Source organism: Convolutriloba macropyga, chromosome 6 (assembly GCF_964194025.1).
Source record: "Convolutriloba macropyga chromosome 6, txConMacr16.3, whole genome shotgun sequence".
NCBI lineage: Eukaryota > Metazoa > Xenacoelomorpha > Acoela > Convolutidae > Convolutriloba > Convolutriloba macropyga.
The window spans coordinates 19,388,481-19,410,947 of NC_134473.1; the positions used below are offsets into that span (position 1 = coordinate 19,388,481).

The following is a 22,467-nucleotide window of genomic DNA, read 5'->3' on the forward strand; positions in this document are numbered from 1 at the left end:
ATCACTTCCACTTTCTCGCAATTATTTTTCCATGTTTTGCTGAATTGTTTCTTTCAGTCTTACCATTGGTGTTCTAGTTGAGAGTTTTTGCTTGCAATTTTTACTTATTATATTGGTTGGTCTGTGAGTGTCATTGCTATCGAAGGCACTGTAAAGCAAGTTTCAATTGAGTTTCCTTCCTTCGCGAGAACTGCAATTTTCACATGTCTTTTCCAACGTTGCTAGTGAAGAAGGGTTTTAGGGTAGGCTTTATCCAAAATGTTTTGATGCCTTGTGGCAAATTGCTTGAATCATGACGTCCTATATCTACGCACACAAAATTTTGAAAAATTTATTTTTTTTGTCTTCAAGAGATTTTAACATTAAAGTTATACTAAAACTTTTGTCTGGAAAGTCTGATTGTGCCTAGTTTTGTTTCTGGAGACGGTCATTCATACCTTTACAGCACGGGAAGCAAAATCAACATCTTTAATAGGTTTTCATGGTAAAAATGAATTAGATGTATGTGATCTTTTTGTTATTTTTCTTGTTCTTCTTTGAAGTTTGAAAATAAACTTTTCTGTAAGGTTTCTTTTTGTAGGGAAAGGATTGAATTATATGCTTGAGATGACTAGAATATGTGCATTTGTCTTTAAGGATACTGTTTTATGCATTCGTTCAAGGCATCAATAATCTGACAGATAGCTTGAACTGTCTTAACAGGAGTACAGACACAATTTCATTATATCATAATAGCTAATATGAACAAGGATCAACAGTTGCTGATGTTGCTCAAAATGTTGCTTTTACGTGTAGTGATTAGATATGGACAGCTTATAGCAAACAATGGTTTTTGAAAGAAAGAGATTTAAAGAAGATAGATGACGAAACTAGTCGCTACAGATCAACAGTTCTCAGACTCTGACTTTACAAAGAAGAAGAAGATAAAGAGCATCTTCATCGGGATAAGAGTCATTGTAGTTTTGCTTGCATAGATTGATGAACAAAGACTCGGGCGCAAACTTTACTCGAGTGATCTATCTCTTCACTTATTTGTTCTGATTTTGCTTCAGTTACACCATGGAACAGTATGAGGGACTTATTGTTCAATTTGCCCGTAGACTTATCTGTTCGATTTGTTCAAATTTCTTTCCGACAAATTACTATGCGTTAAAATTTCCAGGCCTAAGTAATTGTTGTGTCCTATAGTACAAGAGAGCGAAAATACCGCTTTCTTCCGTAGTTTTGTCACCATTATCCGGGTCGCTATTGTCCGCAACTTTAATGTAATTTTTATCCGCGTTGTTATTAACAGCAGATCTAATGTAAATGTTATCCGTGGCTTATAGTTCAAAATTAGCTGAATTACTTTAATTGCTTTTAATTGCTTCAAATTTTGCTTCAGATAGAAAGAACAGAAGCAATTGTCCCTAAAGAATGGGGGTAAATTCTAAATGCAAAGATGATGAAAGAACACTAACAAAGAAACAACCACTACAAATGACCAATGAAAAATTATTAGTGAACAGTGAATGATTAACTAAGACATAATTTTTGTATCAAAGTCCCTCAGAAAATATGATGTTCATGATGTTCAGGTGAGTAACTTTTATCTTATTAAATAATGATGAAATAAAACTGATTAGTTTAATAGAATAGAATCAAGCAAAGTGAAAGGAAATAATTAATAACATGAACAGTCAATTAATGAATAATATAGAGCAAATTAAAAAAAAGATAATGAAAAGTTTTAAGTTTCACCAAATTATTTTCTTCTACAACCAAACTTTCTTTTGATCTTTTTTCGGACTGCTCACTGGGGAAATTTTTCTCAAATTGCTCATGGCCTTGGGTAATAAGAACGATCGTCGAGCGTTGGTTTTTTTTCAAAAACAAGTCATCAGCTCAGGTAATTACTAAAAAGTTTCAAATCTGGCGAGATAACAACTTCAAAAATGTACCTGTTTCTTGGAGTTATTGCAATTTGATTAGACTTGACAGCCAAGATAACACCATTAGAGTAAAAAAATATCAGAATATCGTGATTAAGTTTTAAAACTGCTGAAGATAACAATAACAACAAAAACAATTATCAATCTTTCCCCCAATGACGATTATCGAGAATTTGCGTATGCCAATTCAGATGCTTCATCGCAGAAGCGAAAAATTCAGAAAACTTCATCCTAGTAGAGATCGATTTGAATTCTTTTTTTATGTATTCCCCAGTCGATTCCGAATGGCTATCTTGCAAGATTCTGGCAGATTCTGCCAGAATCTTGCAAGATTATGCATAATCTTGCAAGATTTCTGCCAGAATCTTGCAAGATAACCATTTTTCTGCCCGAATCTTGCAAGATAACCATTTTTCTGCCAGAATCTTGCAAGATAACCATTTTTCTGCCAGAATCTTGCAAAATAACCATCTTTCTGCCAGAATCTTGCAAGATAACCATTTTTCTGCCAGAATCTTACAAGATTATCATTTTTCTGCCAGAATCCTCTAGTATATCCACTTTTTTGCACAAGATCCTACAAGATGAATTGATTAAGGCGAATAATTCTGACAACAAGAGATTTGCGCGACAGCTCTTCTAAAGTCCTTTGAAGCTAAAAAAATGACAAGCCGTGAATAATAACATTTTTTGTCCATTGGCAAAAAAACTTTAGCGTAAGGAGCTGAATTAAATGAAAGGAAGCTGTTTAAGATGCAAAGAATAATATCACATAATTTTTTCATCAGAAAAGTTAATCTAGACGTATAGTTTTGTAAATCTTGTTAAAGTTGAAGGAAAATAGTTTTTAATAGTAATTTATTTTGTGTTAACAGTTCTGTACTGCAGATTTTTATTTATTTTATTCAGATAATTCATATTTGCAGATTTAAAATCTATTTAATTTTTTTATTTTTCTTAAAAAACACGCAACTGATTCTTAAGTAAATTTCTGCTAAAAATAAAATGTTTTGCATGAAAGAGAGCCAATAAGAGGACAGCTCGACCGGAACGAACTTGCAAGAATCTTGCAAGATAACCATTTTTCTGGCAGATCTTGCAAGATAACCATTTTTCGGCCAGGTCTTGCAAGATAACCATTTTTCTGCCAGATCTTGCAAGATAGGCAGTTTTTGCAAGATTCTGGCAGAATCTTGCAAGATAACCATCTGGTCTCGACTGGGGTTTGCTTTATCATTTTAGATCTCTTTACAATTTGCTTTCTAAGACCCAAATATCAGCTATTGAAAAGAAACTATCACTGAGGGACTTTCATTAAAATAATCAATAGACCAGTTTTATCTATAAAATGAAACAAAACTGAAGGATTTTTATTAAATTAACCATTAGACAAACACACACTTACATACATACACACTTACGCACACACACACTTACATACACACACACACACACACTTACACACACACACACACACACAAAAAAACACGCGCGCGCGCAAATGCAGACACGCGCGGGCGATGTGCAGGCGTTAATGCCAAATTTTTTATGCTTTCGTTCAATTATCATCCTGAAGTTGCTAACTAACAATGATGATACAATAGTGTAACAATTTTGGAAAATGGCTGATTAACAATAAGAGTGCTATTTGCGGGCAAAAAGAACAGGCATGGATCCAACAACGCGATTTCAATATAGCCAAAATTGAAGGCATAATTGTGCGACTGAAAGAAGCGATACAGGGTAAAGATGTTGGATTCGACATCAACCATTGCAGAGAATCTGTCAGCCAAAATTTGAAGACTGTAGAAGAAGTCACTGATAAATTGATGGTGAGTTCCGAAAGGGGAAAGTTGGAGGGAATTGGAAAGAGGTACCTGGATATTCTCAGAGATGTCGAATTTCAATTGGATTCTTTCGACATGTTAGTTAGTATCCGATCTACCATAACCAAAGAGTTGTAAGTTATTGCTCGGACAATTATTAAGGAACAAATCGGTTGGGGGAGGGGCGTGAACTGCGTTTTTTACACGAATGAATTATTCATTCGTGTACACGATAATTATTCTGCTAATGCACGAGTTTCACTCCTTATTGCCTGATTATAAAGGGGCTAATTTTGTTCAGAGAATGCTTTATTGTTCCGACCCCTCTTGAGGGGGGGGGGGACTATATACTGAAATGGGTTTGTTTTGTTCAGACAATTGTTACCGATCCATTTATTCATCGTAGAGAGTTGTGAGTGGTATCATTAAAAAGCCCGTCCAGCGTAGAATATGGAATTAAAACGATTTTTTTGAATTTCGTTTTCTAGAGCGAGTTATCGTGGTTTAAATTGTTGTGATATTAGACCAATTTCCGTTTATTTTATTCAGACTTTCCGGAATTTTCGGAATTGTTAACAATAGTACTCTTGATTTTATTTTTAAAGACAAAAAAGTATTGCTGACTATTTTGATATAATTGTTTTGGATAGAATTTGACTAAAAATTTCAAAATTCAGCTTTTTTCATGAAAAATTGTACGAAATAATCTTTAGTCCATTTTGATTCAATTTGCCGGAAGTACGCAACCAAAATAACTAACACAATCTTTTTAAACTACAAAGGGAGCTAATCCTATTTCTACTTCCTTTGAGAGTGGTCTGGAATGAAATCCTGGTGCTTTTTGCTATCTTTACTCTGTGATTATCATAAATGCAGCATTTTTTTGATCTTTTATCTAACAAATTATAAATATATATATATATATATATACATATATATATATATATATATATATATATATATATATATATATATATTACATTCGAAACAAATAATTGGTCTTAATTGACCAGCAGCAAAAGTGGGACTGGTTTTGGTCCAATCTTGGACTCTTGTAATCTAAAAAAATCGGATTGTAATCAGTCAGTCTTTTGTTAAAAGAAATCTATCTTTTTTATGTTAATTGAAAAACAGAACAATTCAAATCAAAGCTGACTGTCGATGGGTTCAATTGGCTTCTTAAACATTACCAAATTAATATGTCTAGTTTCTTTAATTGAAAGATTTTGGTCGTTTTGACTTCAAATTGTTTTATTTTTAAATAAACAATGGCTTGTTAAAATTTGCCACTTTTTTCTTTTATTTTGGTCAAATTGTAGCTTAGTGTCAGCAAAGAAAGAAAGCTCCTTCTTGCTGTTTTTTCAACTGAAAAAAAATTAATCCTGTTTCGGGACTAACAAGTTAAAATGTGTCTTTCTGGCTTTGATAGCACTAGATTTCACAATTTATTTTTTGATTTTTAAGCATTGACCTATTTCTCACGTTTCTTCTCGTTTGTCACATTTTCACAATATTGACTATTCACTTATTTCATTATTGGCGTTCAATAACTAACAATTGAGCATATGAATGTCTTGAAAGGCATATATTATGGTCTTAACGGCTTCGAGTCCGTTTCCTTGAAAAATTTGTTTGAATTTTTTTACATATAACTGTAACTGTCGTTTTTACTTTGTCTTCTTTTACTTTGTCGTATGAAGTTTCCTGGGTAATGACAATCCTCATTGATTTTATAGATGAACAGATGAGCCGATGTTCTGATTTTATTAAATAGCAGATGGCCTTCATGTTTTTAAAAACAATTGCTTACAAAAAAATACACATCCTAACTTTGAATTTTTGTTTTTTTGTCTATTTGTTACCCAGTATCGTTAATTGCAGGTCACATATGACATTATTGTTGTCAAGGGTTGGGAGAAAGGCATACTCTGAATAATTACAGGTCTCAATTGCTTCCTTTGTACGAAAAAACAAACCTAATTAATTATTTCTTTTTTTAGCTAATGGCTTTCATATCTTTGAAAATAATTGTTTTCGAAAATTACAAAAAAGTTTTGAACTTTTTTCTATTTTTTGTCTAATTATTACCTATTCCTATTACAAAAAAGTCGCATGACACATTATTGGTGTTCGAGGAAGGCCGAAATAAAAATTTTCTTCGGGCAGAATATGGCTTTATGGCTTCAACAGCGTTTTCTCGCAAATTTTAATTGAATTTTTGATTGTTGTCTCTTATTTTTTGTTCTTTTTTAAACCGCATAAAAAAATCGACTAAAGACAGTTCTTATTGTCCTTTAACAGAGGTTTATGTGATCATAAACAGTTTGGATGTTTCGAATTGATATCTACCGGTTTCCATTACTTTGAAATTAATTATTTTTAAAAACATAAGCCAATTTATTATCTTTGCTTTTTTTGTTCTTTTCGTCTAATGGTTACCGAAATTTATTGTGAAGCGGTCCCATATCTCCTCTAGTGAATTGCAAGCTATTTTTTTAGTTTCAGTTTTATCTGACGCTTTTTTGACCTTGTTAATAATTTTTTTAATGAAAAAGACATAAAGTTTTTGATGTAAGTAATGTTTGCTCTATTGTTGTTTGATTTTGTCGTTCGTCTTGACTTGCTTGCTTAATAATGGCTGTTCTCATCAGTTTAATGCAAAATTTATTTACTGCACTGAGTTATTTGCGTTGGAGGCGATTCTTTTGTTATATTTATTTTTTGAAAAATAAATTGTGGGGTCTTTCTATCTGTTCCTCATTTGTTAGACGTTTATGCCAAAAATATGGATGAGCGGAGTCGCAACTTTATGTGCGAACGCACATTAGCGAGCCCTCTTTGTTCAATAAATATTAGAGAACAATAATTACAATTGCAAACAATCTGCACGATGAAGCAAGCTGCCCCTATCAACTGTTGAATGGAGCAAGAAAAGTTGAATCCCACTGTTGAATCCCGCTGCCCCTGGAGCAGGAAAAGAGAATTTTGCCCAAGACCGTCCTAATTTTACTTTTTCAAAGCTGATAAAAATGTAACAAGAATTTTGCACTGTTAATTTCTGTGCCTATCTCAACGTTATAGCATGCGTGCAGATTCTTTTTTCAAAGAGGAAGAAATAAATGGCAATAACAATTTTCAACTTGCCAAAGTTTCAAAAACTGTTGTAAAAGATCAACTTATAGCCTTAACAAGGATGCTCGCTTATATGCGTTTGCACATAAAACTCCGCCCCGCTCATCCATATTTTTGTATAAACGTCTAAAAAATGAGGAACAGATGGAATAACCCAAAAAACAATTTTTCAAAAAAAAATATTTAACAAAAAAATCGCTTCCAACGCAAATAACTCAGTGGAAAAAAGAATTCTGCATTAGACAGATGAAAACAGTCATTATTAAAAAATTAAATCAAGACGAACAACAAAATCAAACAACAACAACAAACATTAATTAAATCCAAAACATATTTCCATTTTTAATAAGAAAATATATTAACAAAGTCAAAAGAGCGTAAGATTTAAAAAACTAAACAAAAAAAATGTTCTATACCAGAAAGATATGAGAAGACTCCATAATAACGCTGGGTAACAGAAAAAGAACGAAAAAAAAAACCAGCAAAGTTTAAAAAAATTGGCTTATAAAACAATTAATCGAAAACAATGAAAATCATTAAATAGTAACTAAAACTTCCAACAAATTTATGGTCACATAGCGCGTCTATAGGAGGGCCTTAAGACCTGTCATCATGAACTATTTTATGTGGTTACAAAAAAAACAACAAATAGAGACAACAAAAAAAATTCAATTAAAATTTGCCAGAAAAGGCTGTTGAAGCCGTAAAGCCAAATTTTGCCCCTCAAAATATGTTCAATTAGGCCTTCCCTTAACACCAAAAATGTGGTATGTGACCTCTCTTTAATAGGAATAGGTAATAAATAGACGAAAAAGAGAAAAAACTGCAAAATTATATAGTAATAAGGTTTTTTCGAAAAAAAATTGTTTTCAAAGATATGAAAGTCATTAATTACAAAAATAATTAAAGAGGTTTGTTTATTCGTTGAAAAGAAGCATTTGAGACCTGTAATTATTCAGAGTACGCCTTATGCTAACAAAAAAGTCAAATTTAGACAAAAATCAAAAATTAGTTTAATTTTTTGGGAAATACCCTTGTCGAGGCCAGTAAATTCACAACGAATTCTTTGAAAAGATTAGATTTAGTACAATTTCACCATCCCCCCTGAAATCACGTATGGCATGTGAGACCTTTAGTTAACGTTGAGACCTTTAGTTAACGTTACTAGGTAACAAATAGACAAAAAGAACAAAAACACGAAGATAGAATGTGTTCTATTTGTTTTTTGAAAACAATTTTTTCAAAGTCATGGAGGCCATCAGCTATCTATCTACTAAAATCAGAATATCGGCTTTTTTGTTCTGCCATAAAAAACCAATGAAACTTGTCATTACCCAGAAGATTTCATACGACTAAGAAGACAAAGTAAAAATGACAATTATAGACTTATGTAAAAAATTCAATTTAATTCACCGAGGAATGGGTTTCGAAGCCGTTTAGAACATAATTCATGCCTTCAAGGACTTTCATATGTTCAATAGTGCGTTATTTTGAACGCCAATAACGAAATAAGTGAAATATCAGCAATGTGATAATGTGACAAACGAGAAAAAAACTTGAAAAATAGGTCAAATTTGAAAATTACAAAAATTGTGAAATCTAGTAATATCAAAGCCAGAAAACCCACAACTTAGCACGTAAAACCGCAAAAAAGGTTAAATTTCAGTTCAGTAGAAAGAAGAGGAAGAAGATGCATTCTTTCTTTGCTTACACAAAGCTACAAGTTGACCAAATTAAGAGAAAAATAGTGGGAAAGTTTAATAAGCCATTGTTTATTTAAAAATAGAAAATTTGAAAGTCAAAACAACCATATCTTTTCAAAAAAAGAAACTATTCATATCAATTTGGAAATGTCTAGAAAGTTAAATGGACCTATCGACAAAGAGCTTTGATTTGATTTGTGCTGTTCTTTAATTAACATAATAAAGATACAACAGTCCAAGACTTGACTAAAACCAGGCCGGCTATTGCTGTTTGTTCATTTAGAACAATCAATTGTTTCGAATTTTATAAATCTAGATAGACTGTTAGGGCAGGAAAAATGGGGAACGGCCTTAAAATGAAAAGAAAACTGTGAAATACAGTAGTATCAACGCCAGAAAACAATAATTTAAAGCGTAAAACCGCAATATAAAGTTCAAGTTTAATTCAGTAAAAAAGAAGAATTCAATCTTTGCTGACAGTAAGCTACAACATGACCAAATTAAGAAAAATATACAGGCAAAGTTCATTAAGCAATTGTTTATTTAAAACGCAAAAACTTTTAAAGTCAAAACAACCAAAAGTTTTCAATTAAAAAACTAGATCCAAGAATATGCAACTACTTAGGAAGCCAATTGGACCTATCACCAGTGAGCTTTGTTTTGAACTGTTCTGTTTTTTAATTAAAAAAAAATAATTGAAAATCTTTTTAAAAAATCCGACTCATTACAATCCGATTTAATTTGGATTGTAACAGTCCACGATTGATGCAAAACTGGCCCAGCTAACGCTTTCCGTCCATTAGGAAAACTTAATTTTTCGATTGTTATAGTTATAGATAATTTGTGAGGTAAGAAATTAAAAATGAATGCTTTGTTTTTGATAATCATCGAGTACAGTTAGCAAAAAGCGGCAAAATTTTATTTTAAATCCAGAATGCTCTCAGTTGAAGTGGAAATAGGACTAGCTCCCTTCGTAGTTTACAGAGTTTGTGTTAGTTGTTTTTGGGTGTGTAGTTCCGGCAAATTTAATAAAGTGGACAAGGGAAGCTTACTTTGTACAGTTTTTGATGAAAAAGCTGAAATTTGAAATAGTTAGCCAAAATTTCAGCCAAAAAAATTAAATCAAAATAGTCAACAATACTTTTTGTCTTTAAAAATAAAATTATCACTACTATTGTTAACAAATTTTTCACATATAAGCAAAAATGATGAAATTTTAGACAAAAATTCCGGAAAATGTGAAAAAAATAAACACACATCGGTCAAATATCCCAAGAATTTAAACCGCGATAACTCACTCTAGAAAACAAAAATCACTAAAATTTTTTTGTTCCGTATTCTACGCTTGACGTGCTCTTTAATGATACCACTCACAACTCTCTATGATGTGCATATCGATCGTTCAAAATTGTCTGAACAAAAAAAACAGTTGAGTATATAGTTCCTCACCCCCTCAAGAGGGGTCGGAACAATAAGGTTCAAAACTGCAAGTGAGGAAAAACACGACTAGGTAAAGCTCACTGATATCGGGTTGCGTTATTTGGATTCAGGAACAACTTGGTTATGTGAATTGCTATAGCTAATACAGCCACACACACCAAAAAAAATGTCATGCAGCAGTTTCATTCTCGTACTGATTTCTATAACCACAGGTTAACATAATTTGGCTTGCTAAAATCAATCGAAGTTTTACACATTAAAGATATACATAAGAAGACACCCTTTGTAAGTATCGCCCTGTTCTGCCATCTTTTAGTGCTATCTTGAAAATAAGTGTATGGTCTAAAGACTAGATAAACACCTTATCTGGCTAGATCCAGAGAGATTGGGGGTTTTGAAGCCTGTTGCACAATTTTGCTAGACAGTCGGGATTATTTGACTAGGGCCTTGTCTTCAGTTTAAGATGTTAGTTGGTTATAAGCTTTGGTTTTTTTTGCGCAAGAAAGCTGAATTGCTCACATTTTCAGGATGTTGCAAAGCAAGTGGAAAATTCGCTTCTCAAACTACTGCCGATGGTTGATCATTTATCTACAAGTGGCTTTCGGTCACAACTGGTGGAAAATATTCAGTCACGTTGTGACTATAGGTGCTGCTATCATCTTGTTATTGATTGATAGAAGTCTAAGTTACTCCTATGGGAATTTGTGCTCATATGACTATGGGTACATCTATTGTCCTAATTGGTTCACTTACATGTTCCAACCAGAAGATGTCTTCAAATGGGGAGGTGAGTAAACAATTTAACCTAAACAATTTACTACACCGGAACATTTATTTTTCAGTGAAGGAATACACTGGTTTCGTAAAAGGATTTTTAAAACCGTTTTAAAACAATTCATTTAATCAGCTAAAGAAAAGCATTGAGTTAACAATATATAATCGAACTCATTTTAATATGAATAATCAAATTAATCCGCCAAAAAACGCCTATAAATTAATAGCAGCGTCGACCTTCATAAGTTTACTTATGGATGTGCTCGTCAAGATCCAAGTGCAATGAAAAGGCCCACGAAGTTCAGGGGAACATTTTGACGACATTGACTGGAATTTCAGGACCCAGAAGCGGCCACACGAAATCAAACTATAGACCTAAATGATATTTTCATGGAAGATTTGGGTCAAGGACGGTATTTTGATTTGTGAACCCGGGTCATCGATCATACAACTTTCTTGGACTTCGTACTAGGTCATATGTGATTCTTAGTAATCGTACTAGGTCATATATGATTTGTATGATTTCTTGGTAGTCATAAAAGGATCATAAAAAAATAAAAACCTATTCTTAAGATCTCGACTTGCGTGGCAATTGAGAACCTCAAGAGTAGATTTAGTCTTGAATTTCAGGCAGAATATCTCTGGCTCTCATCATGAGCAGTTTCCTCGTCGATTTGATATGTGCTTCAAAGGCGGTTCGGAAACGATCAGAATTCTGTGTTTTGTGTATTGATCTGACTCTGGCTGTTCTGCAATGTGTCACCTGGATATTTTTACTGGTGGTGTCGTGGTCTTCATGGAAGGAATTCAGATACAGCGAGTACAGATCGAGAACAATGTACCTTTTCGTAGGGAACATTGCTGCCTTGTTTGGTACTCTGGCCCAGGTAAATTGTTTGTGTTATTCTTTTACGTATAAAAGCTGATAGCCAAACGTAAATGATCCTTAATTATACTTATAGTTTTTTCAAATGATATTTGATGATTTTAATAATCAGTTGGATTGAAATGTAACTGTTTCAACTCCCCTGTCGAATTTTTACCCAAAAAAATGCAAGATTAGGGGGGTAATCGGGGGAATTTTCAGCATATTCCATTCGAAACTTTTACTTTACATCTTTTTGGGTGGTAATGGACGGGGGGGGCTTAATTGGCGGGGGCGGGGGGGGATGGTGCAAGAGAAGAAGACAATTTTGGGCGAACTGATGGAAGAGTAGGGGTTAATTGGGAGTAAAACGGCTCATGTATCCTTTTATCCACTAAGAAGCACTAATCATACATTACTTTAGCCCCCCATACTCAAAGACTGACAGTCTTTAACCCACAACATCTGTACCATCAGCTTAGCCTCCAAACCATCAATTCTTGCCCAATTCTTGACGGTCCATCTATGTGAATCTATTCCCGATTACCACAATAACCCCCCTATCTTACATCGCTTTGCCCACCTCTAAAATTAACCCCTAATCTTTTTGTGTGGTATTTTTTGGGGGTAAAATCTAAAAATCCCCCCAATAGCCCCCTAATCATACATCGTTTCCCCACCCCCAGACAATTACCCCCTACTCTTACATCAGTTTGGGGGTAATCAGGGGGATTTCGACACGGGCTTTTGCTACAGCAATGAAATTTACATGTTTAGATTACAAAATTCAAATTTGTTACTGCCTTTTATAAAGGTTCATTTTACGAAAAAACAAACAACCAGGTCAAAAAAATATATGAAAGTTTTTGGTGTTGAGTTTTGATCTAACTAAGCTTTGTTTACGCCAAATGATAGCGCGTTTTCCATTTTCAAAGCTCGCCTTACCCAATGCTTGCCTTCCCCAAAAAATTGAGGGTTAGGAATATAAGAAACGACGAGAACGTAAGTGAAATACTATAAAAAGCAGGAGCAGAGATTAAAAATGACTTGAAACTGGTAATAGTAAGATAACTTGAGACATTTAGTGTTAATTAATTACCCACCCCTGTCGATTGTAACGAACTCAGGTGTTTTGGATTTCAGCACTCATGACTCATCGAACAGTTTCATTAAAAATTCTCTTTTCAGGCAAGCTACTAATTGACGTTCTACAGTTTCTAAATGCACGAGATATGACCACTTGATTTTGATTTTTCGACATCTTCTCAGCTACCACGAGACATGTGCGCATTCATTGCTCATTTATTACTGGTCTTTAGATTGTGAAAATTTCTATGTGGGTGAACTTGTGGATGGCATTTCCGCGACATCCGTTGTTTTTACCAAATGGACTCCTCGTTTTAGACATGTGACCCCTTGATGACCTTTAGAGAATTTGGGTTTTTTTGGAAATCTGGTCTTTCTGGCATGTTTAACTGAAAGAAATTGTCTGAAATTATTCTTCAATAGGACCAACAGCAATTTTCTTAGATTTCGGGTTAAATGTGGCCGACGAAATAACGCATGGCTTTGAAAAGAGATTGATTACAGCTAGTTGGTTCAGATAGCGCAAATAGAGTGCATATTAACAGATGAAGTGTTTTTTTCAGATAGGATTCCAATGTTTTTTTTGTTTAAGATAAGTTAAAAGACGAACAGTGGTTGGCAGCAGTAGGAGCGTAAATTAACTATGATTTGATTGCAGAGTAAACAGAGCCCTGCTTTTGATTTTGACAGATTGCGACTGCAAGAGGCAATGTTTACTAACAATATTGAAGTTTGTTTGCTTAGGATAAAAGCGTGGTAATTGAGTACAAATTGAAGCGATGCACGTAGAGACATAGTGGTTAGAGTTTTGATGAAGACAGTTGTCTTGCGAGGTAGCAAAAATTACAGAGTTCGAGAGCAGGTGGTTTGGTTGGACTAAACTTTGGAAACTTTGGAAAAAGCTTGATGAAGAAAGAGAGATAGCAGAGAGCTTCTAATCGATACTCAAGCGAATCCACCTCAAAAGTTTGAATTCTAGCGGAAACACTGGGCAGCTCTGAATTCAGTGAGACTAAACTTGGAAATAGTGGTAAGTGCAAGACCAGTTGCGATTCCTATGAGAATTCTTGTTAAGTTCAATTTGGGAAGTGAACCTCGGATTTCTTGTTATTTTTATTTTAATTACTTTTGTAAACTGTCTTGATTATTCTTTCCACTAAAATGCAAGTAGTTTGCTACCCCTGCTAATCAGAATTGATAATAAGGGACTGATTCAGAGTTTACTTATTTTGAGACAATCTAAGGTGGAACAGTTACGAGAGCGGAAGAGAAGATCCAGCAGAGTAACCAAGGAGCGCCTGCTTCACGAATTAAAAACCTTTGGTTTATTATATTTGATCGATCTTTTGGGTGACAGAGTCCCTTCACTGTTGGCATCACAAATCTTCTCGTGAGGTTTGTTAGGTCTGATCGTTATTGAAAACATCTATGCACTATCGAAATAACAGTTTAAAAAATAAAGATCAAATACACTGTACGTCAAATACACTGTAGTCGAAAATAATTTCACATAAATCTCCCATTTAATTTTCCACGATAATTATTGCATTGCAATGTGATTTTCGACCTATATGAGTCGAACTTGCCGCCATATATTGAATGTGAAAAGCTACATGAGTGGATTATTTCAACTGGCAATCTCGTTTGATCAGTTGTTACATAGATCGTTTAGTCACGCTTACAATCAAAGCGCGAAATTCTTTTGAGATGATTGGCAGGCGTATCTCCCAATCAGTTGTGTGGTGTGGAACATTATTGCCTTCCCCGTACCTCATTTCGTTAATCCCCTGAGTTTGTCGAAAGTTAGTGTTTTCTTACAATTTTAGTTTGAATACTTTAAACAACAACACTTCTTACGCTCGATGCATCAGTGAACGCCATATTAATAGGGACCGCTTGCAATCTACAGAATTTTGAAACGCTATCTCAAAAACAGATATAAGCGCTTAAAAACAATTTCAATTATGTCTATGACAGTTTGTGGAAAAAAATAGAGTATTTGTAGGTGCACAAATTTAGCAAAGAACCGTGCAATGTGATGAGTCCTGTTGGTTCTCATTATTAAATCTGAAATCTCGACAAATGTCTCTAAAGTCACGTAAAAATAGATGGCATTCTAGGAAGAAAATGAATCATTTTATTCCAAAAGAAGGAAATTTAAAAAATTTTATAGTCAATAAAGAGCAAAATTCAAAGAGCAAAACAGTTAGTGAATGAAAATTACTGAGGAAAATATAAAATCAACAAAAGTTTTGATTGAATATGCCTCAACTTACACAGGCTGAAATGAGCAACGAGCTGTCAAAACTGACTATTACTATTTCAAAAAACAATGAGGCAGAAAAATGAAATACAACAAAAACTAAACAGCTGATCGAAAAGCAAGAGGAAACAATTAATGGTTGGAATCAGATTATTCTTACTCAGAATCAACAAAACAATTTGAAATAAAAAACAAATATTAGTTGGCGTCTAATGATTGATCACTTTTGATGCCAAGTTTGTTACCTATGCAACTCGAACAGATCATTGACTTGGAAATTTAATTGGACTAAAGAATAAAAAAGCAGTTTTTCTGAGCAATACTTATTCAACTAATGCAATAAAAAATCACCTATTAATTTTGGATAGAACACACCAAAAAAAAATACGATTGACATGGCATGTGCTTATGATTGAGTTGCTGAGTTGATGGAATATTGATTTGAAAACTGAAAATTCTTATTGAAAATCTTACCCACATTTGCTACAATCTGTTTTTTTTGTGGAGTGCAGTGGACTGCAGTTTATTTAATTGGGTCTACGGGGGCTAGCCGAAGTGCTCAATATCAGTTCTGCGGTGAGATTGTACCTATTCTTGGTTCAATTTTCCGGGGTGGTCTAACTGTAAAGGTTCAGTCTATCCCCCCAAGTTTTCTGGGGCGGTTTGCTTTTGAAAACAAGCAACAACCATTACCCAACGCTTATTTTTTATGCACAAGTCGGAAATGGAAAAACAGAAAGGCACAAAAACAAGTAACAACACCTCTAAAAATTTTCCTTGCTGCTCCTGCAAATTGAATTGCAAAAAGTAATGCATTAACTGCTTTAAATGCAATTTATGACTTCACGTTTCTTGTACAGATTTGTTGCATGAGAGCCGCGTGGCATTGGACAAGATAAATGGTGCTTTGGACCTGCGTAGCCTGTACATCAAACATCTTAGATCACCAAAACAAGTAAATAGAAAATTTGCAAAATAATTTTCAACACATCGTTGCTGGAATAGGACAAAACTTGCTAAAAGAGATAACTGAATTTAAAACCGAAATGCTTAGCAACATAGAAGAAAATATATTGACGCTTAATAGTTTACGATACGAGAATGAACCTCAAAAAGTTACTGAGAACTCAAGAGCGAATGCTGATCTAACTAGTCGATCAGAGCGAGAAATTAAAATCATAGTTTTCGGAGTACCAGATAAAACAAGCGATACAATGGTAATCGTATTGAACAGAATCATTCATGACAAAAATATGGTGAAGAACTTGCTCGAAAAATTAGAATCCAGACATTAAATATCGAAGACAATTTTCGCCTGGGTAAAATTAGCTCAACCCAAACTCATCCACGACCACTGGTGGTGATACTTTCAAACACTTGGAATTGCAGAATCATGATGATGTCAAATTCAAAATTGAAGGCCAACAATATTTTTATCAAACAGTTTTTATCGAAAACTGATTGGGAAAAACAAAAACAAGCTGAAGAGTATTGATTTAAACTTGCTCAAACAATAAATATAAACCGTTCAGATATTAAAATGAGATCATCTAGCTGTTTTTTAGGAGCGAAATGATTGATACTAACTTATCTATAGAAGAAAATAGTCGCCAACTAACGAACCCTCCTGAATTCAGTTGACTACAATCAAGTAAAATTTTGCGTGTACTATCATTGAGTTTTTGTTCAATATTAAGTATGGATAGACGAGTGATGTTGGTTATCCTCCTGAAAATTATTAATCCCGATATTGTTTGCCACACAGAAACCTGGTTAAACCCAATTATTGAAAACCAGGAAGTCCTAATTAGTAAATCTTATTCAATCCAGTCGCGATCAGATAGAAAACTTGGACCGCAAGGGAGTGTCTTAATAGCACACCGAAACAAATTATCATGCAAAATGGAGGTTTTGCGAACAAATTCAGATTTCATTTGTTGTTGCTTATACATCTTCAAGAAGGTTACAATCGTTATTATCACCACTTATAATCCCCCAGCTGACAGCAATTATAAATTGAGTGCAGATTTGTACTGCAAAACCATTCAGGAGATGTCCAAGAATATCAAAGATCCATTGAATCCTTTACTTTCTGTTTGAATGGTGACATTAACTTCACTCACAGATTGGCGTACTTGAAGTAATAATTCTTCATACAAAAAAGCAGTTTTGAACGAATTGACAAAATTAAATATGTCATCACTGCAGTCTCATGCAAGCTTGTTGGACATTTTTTTAGTAACAAAGCTAACTTGTGTAGCGAATTATTAGAGGAGAAATCGTTCTCAGATCACAAGTATTTTTTAGTTGAAATATCAATTTTATTTGCAGAGCAAGAAGCTTTGCCTAAAAAAGAAACGTTTAAATATTGTCAAAGCTAATTGGGACGAATTTAGGAGCAAATTTAACTTTCCAATGTCTTCATTTGACACAATTGATAATATTGTCGACTCCTTTTACCATAAATTAGTCCTAGCGTCTTCTATTGCAATTCCGCTCAAAACCTCTAGAAAAACCATTGCGCTTTTTTACATGTCCTCTAACAGTATCCATTTAGAAAATAAACTCAGAAAAAGTTTGAAAAATATACAAAACGCAGAGAAAATTTCACGACTTAGAGAAGATTTATCTATTACTCTAATTAATGGCAAGAAACATTACCTTGAAAAAAGCAAAATTAGGTCAACAAACCATTCATACAATATAATGAGACAAACAACAAAACAGCCAGCTCTTCCTGAGAAAATGGTGTACATGGAAAAAGATTTCTTTGGGTACAAGAGCATTGCAGAATGTTATAACAATTACTTCGCATCTGTTTTTGTTCAAGACGATTCTGAAGTTGTTATTCACTTTATTCAAATGCCAGCAATATTTCTTGATGACAATTAGTTTGGCAAGGCGGCTCTGAGCAAGGAAATCAAATACATACGTATTGGTGCTAACTCTTCTGATGGAATCAGCCCAAAATTTTTGAAGTCTGCTTTACTGTACATTTCGAATCAACTTTAGTCTATCTTCAGTTGCTGTGTAAGCAAATGTGAGTTTCCCAGTGAGTAGAAAAAAGTGCACGTACGACTCAATTTCAAAAGCCGTATCAAATTAGATATCAAGAACTACTGACCGATTGCCATGCTTAGCTCCTTGTCACTGCTATTTGAGCGTATGTTGTATAAACAGTTCTCGATATTTCTGCAACAAAAGCTTTGCGTAGAGCAACATGGTTTCATGAAAAATCGTTCAAACATCACTCGATTACTTCTCTACTGCAACAGGTTGTTTGAAATACTTGAAGAAAACAAAAGGCCAATGACATTGTATCTAGACATAGCAAAGGCCTTTGATACCATCAATTATAATATCATGCATTTAAAATCATATCGAATGGGATTTGACAGTGCTTTCTTGAGGTTTTTCGCGTCATATTTAACTGATCGACAACAGAGAGTTGTAAAATCTTGCGGAAGATCAAACCTTCGGCCAATCACAGTGGGCCTCAAAGGTCAACTTTTACAGTCCTTCTTTTTTCCGTTTATACAAATGACCTATCCGAAATAATTGTCAATGAGTGCTATTTATACGCGGATGACACAAAAATTGTCAGCACTGTAGTCAAAAAAATACAGCTGGAAAAAGATTTTGAAAATGCTATTGTTTGGAGCAAGGAGAATCGGTTAAACTCCAATTTCGATAAACTTAAAAGCGTGCAATTTTCATCACTTAAAAACCAAAACAAGCAAAATTTGCGTCTTCCCAGCAATAGAACCATCTCACAGGAAACACACTTCAAAGACTTGGGCATATATTTTTCAGAAAATTTATCATGGGATCATCACTTAAGTTTTGTTCTACTAAAACAAATCCGAAGCCTGCTTATCTAAACAGAAGAATTCCAAGTGAAACAAAATTGTCAGTCAAATGCAACCTTTATGGATCGAATGTTTGGTATGCCAGTAAAACTATCGTCAGGCAAATGGAAAGGCTTCAGAGAAAAAGTTTAAAATGGATAAAATCAAACAGTCATTTTACTGATAAAGAATACAATGATTGTCTTCAGTCAGTAAATTTACTTCCGATCACATATCAATTTGTCTTTCTGGATCTCTTGGTTTTAAACAGAATTTTGACAAGAAAACTTCCACTTGAGGCAGAGCAATTTGGGCAAATAAGGAATGGACATCCGAAAACACGATCAAACGAGAAAAAAAAACTTTATACTCAAACGAATGTAATCGCCAGCGTTGCCGATCTAATTTTTTCTACCGAGTTACAAACTTCAACAATTCGATGTCGCTGGTGCGTAATTTTCCCAACTATAACCCATATTCAAGTCCTCCCAGATTCAAAACAGAAGTCAAAGAATATCTTTTTGATTTTGCCTAGAAGAGTTTTAGTTACAAATCGTACCCATATGGATGGACAGTGTTTGAGGGAAACCAAATTCAAGCCCCGCTAGGGACTAACTAAGCTTGGTGAAACCGAGCTCAGTGAAATTCATTATTATTACTATTATAATTACTATTATAATTCGATATTTCAGTTGATACTGGCGTTCATTCATATTCCTCTGCCACAATTTCCGATTTGGGAAAAACAATCGAGCACTCTTCCTTAGATGCCAGCCATCAACTTTTGATTATTTGCGAAGATCACATGAGCATTGATAAAACAATATCTGAGTTGTGGCAGCAAGTCAATTATTTGAAACTGTGCCGAAAGCAATGAAAAAAGTGGAACTTTGACGTTTGCGAAACCTCTGCCCTTTAAAGATACCAGATGTTAAAAAAATTTTCATTGTTGACGCTATTCAATTATTTTTGCTAGTGAACAACTCAAAAAGCATATAAGCAAGAGTGCAACAGAAATCTTTCGCATTAGAGAAAGGAAAAAGCTCGAGCATCTGACGTGAAAAATTTCTACGTCAGATCTATCAAATGATTGTGCTCCTTTAAATCTACATAAAGTGCAAAGTTGTCAAATATTCAATTTTTTTGTCAGTCAATTATTCAAATATTGTTTTGTCAGTCAACTCTCACAAAACAACATTGAATATCGACAAATGCACAAATGCGGTGTTTTTATTCAATTCATTTTCATTTTTTCGAAATTGTCCAAGAAAGAGTTTACACTTTGTTGAGGTCGAAGGATTATGAATATGAAATTAATTGCAACAAAATAAGGATCCGTTCGTTCACATCCCAAGTTTTCGCCCCGATTGTTCTTACGTACACAAACCATTGTTTCTTTAAAGAAAGTGGACAAAAATTGGTACAGATAACATATGTCTCCTTAATTTACGTATTCTCATTAAACAAGATCAAATTTTACACAATTTTTTTTAAAAACTGTAGAGACCACCCAAACGCAATAACCACCCAAACTGAAACATGACTACAAGAAAACGGAGAAGCCAGAGAAAATTTTTCGACCTCCAAACAATTTTTCTGAAGAGTCAGTCATTAACAACGGATGACAGTCTGGGGCAGGCGTTCAATGTGCATTCTTAAGGCAATGGCGTGAAGAGAAGAGAGATGAGATAAACTGAGCCTATGAGAGTTTTTTGAGAAATTCAATTAAAACAGTCGTAATGAATGCTTGACATTGTCGAAACAATTATTTTGCATTTTTTTATTGAGGGAATAAAATCTGAGACACCCAATGCGTTTTCAATTACATCAAGTGTTTTATTGTTCGGTCATTATAACCTACATTCTATCGATAAGAAATAAGTAAGTTTTATAGATGAGTTTTTACCCACCATTAGACATTGCGCATTCAGTTTTTATTATATCGGTTTTTTCTTTACAATCCACGTACAGTCCACAGAGTATTATAGCAAGTAATAGAAAGAAATTACTCAAAGTAAGTTTTGTCTAGAAATGTCACTTCACGAATGGAGTCATTTTTACCATTTCAAAGTTTAAAACACTGTTGTTATACTCAATTACTTTTGCTTTAGTCAATTGAGTCGCGAATGCTTATCAAACTACTGAGCTAGGGCAATTGCGTCGCGATTGCAAATTATCTTTAAGCTAATTGAATTCTCAACTCCGAATTGGTTATTCGCGGTGTGAATGGCTCAATCTCAATTGAGCAGGCGTAGTTGAGCAGGCCTGCTCAATCTCAATTGAGCAGGCGTAGTTTTAAGTTACAATTTAAGATTAAAAAGGAAATAACATTTTGTTCACGACATGATCATAGAACAAGAAGAGCTCAGCAATTTGTTTACATTGTGAACAGACATTTTCTTGTCTAAAGTGTGAACAGACATGAAGTTGCAATAAAATATGATGAAATAAATTAAACTAGCTAACTGAAGCACCTGCCCTTCGAAAGGTAAATAAGAACTAAATACGGTGATGGATATATGAGGATAATATCCATACCGTATGACTTTTCCCCCTGTTGGGAGAAAAATTAGTACATAAAGTTAAAAAATTAATACATATTCACGGTTATATAGGTAATAAATTATTAAATAATCGATAAAATATATATTTCAATTTGTTTTTTGTGTTTTATTCAGAATCCGATTGTTCCCAGTTCTCGGCTTGCAAAACGGTCATTTCTCTGGGTAGATTTGGATTGCGGTCAGTAGTCCATCTTTCATTGGGGTTTCGTGGTGACACTTCCCCAATGAATGCTGTAGTTGATTCAAGAATGTCGGCCGAATACCCATTTGTATTTTGAATTTTTTCAACTATGGATGTCGTAGTCTTTTTCTGTCTTTTTAGGGCCTTTTTTTTCCTGACTGATGATGTATCCGAATCGGATGTGTCACTTATTGCCATTTTTTGTTTTTCTTTACGCTGACTTTTGCGTAAAATGAGCGTTGGCTGTTTTGGTGAAGCCATTTGTGCCGTGGATGGTCCAGCTATGTTCGGATTATTCGGTGGTGCTGCCAGTGGCATAAGTGGACTAAAGTATAAAAATTGTGTTAGGTCGGGTCTGTTAGCGAAAGCATTATCGTGCTTCGGATTGCGTTTGGGGTCCTCATCTTTAATGAACGTGCAAAGTTGAAATACAATAACTGCCCGATGATACGACGCTGATGTCATCTGATTGTTCCTTTTCCGATTAATCTTTTTGTCTCCGGTGTTTATTCTGACTACATCTCTTCTGTGTTTATTGATCTTTTGTTCAATCGCTTTTTCATAATCTTTCTTTGGTCTGCGTTCTATATCTAGCCCCAAATCTGTATCACGTTCAGCTTTTGCTCCGAATTTCGCGATATCAGAGTTTTGCACGCGTAATTCCTGTCGGTTAGGTTCCTTAATAACACTCGTAGTTGGGCTTGTATTACACACAGTATTACCAGGAGCGAGGACTTCATATAAACCATCTAAGTTTTTCTTCTGGCGTTGATTTTCGAAAATCTTTCTCGCTAATTTCACTTGTGAACTGCGTTCGCTGCAATGAATTCGTCGGTTCACTCCTTCTGACCATA

The 22,467-nt window shown here is 34.2% G+C and overlaps 1 protein-coding gene across 1 annotated transcript in view; it reads left to right on the forward strand.

Moving 5' to 3' along the window:
* The first annotated feature begins 1,159 nt into the window (after nucleotides 1-1,159).
* The window catches only part of LOC142340838 (uncharacterized), a 30,571-nt gene continuing 9,263 nt past the window's right edge, over nucleotides 1,160-22,467 (forward strand). Inside the window, exons 1-4 of the mRNA XM_075391580.1 lie at nucleotides 1,160-1,168; nucleotides 3,594-3,855; nucleotides 10,560-10,819; nucleotides 11,437-11,693. Coding sequence (XP_075247695.1) covers nucleotides 3,761-3,855; nucleotides 10,560-10,819; nucleotides 11,437-11,693 — 612 coding nt within the window. The 5' untranslated portion in view covers nucleotides 1,160-1,168; nucleotides 3,594-3,760. The remainder of the gene's footprint in view (nucleotides 1,169-3,593; nucleotides 3,856-10,559; nucleotides 10,820-11,436; nucleotides 11,694-22,467) is intronic.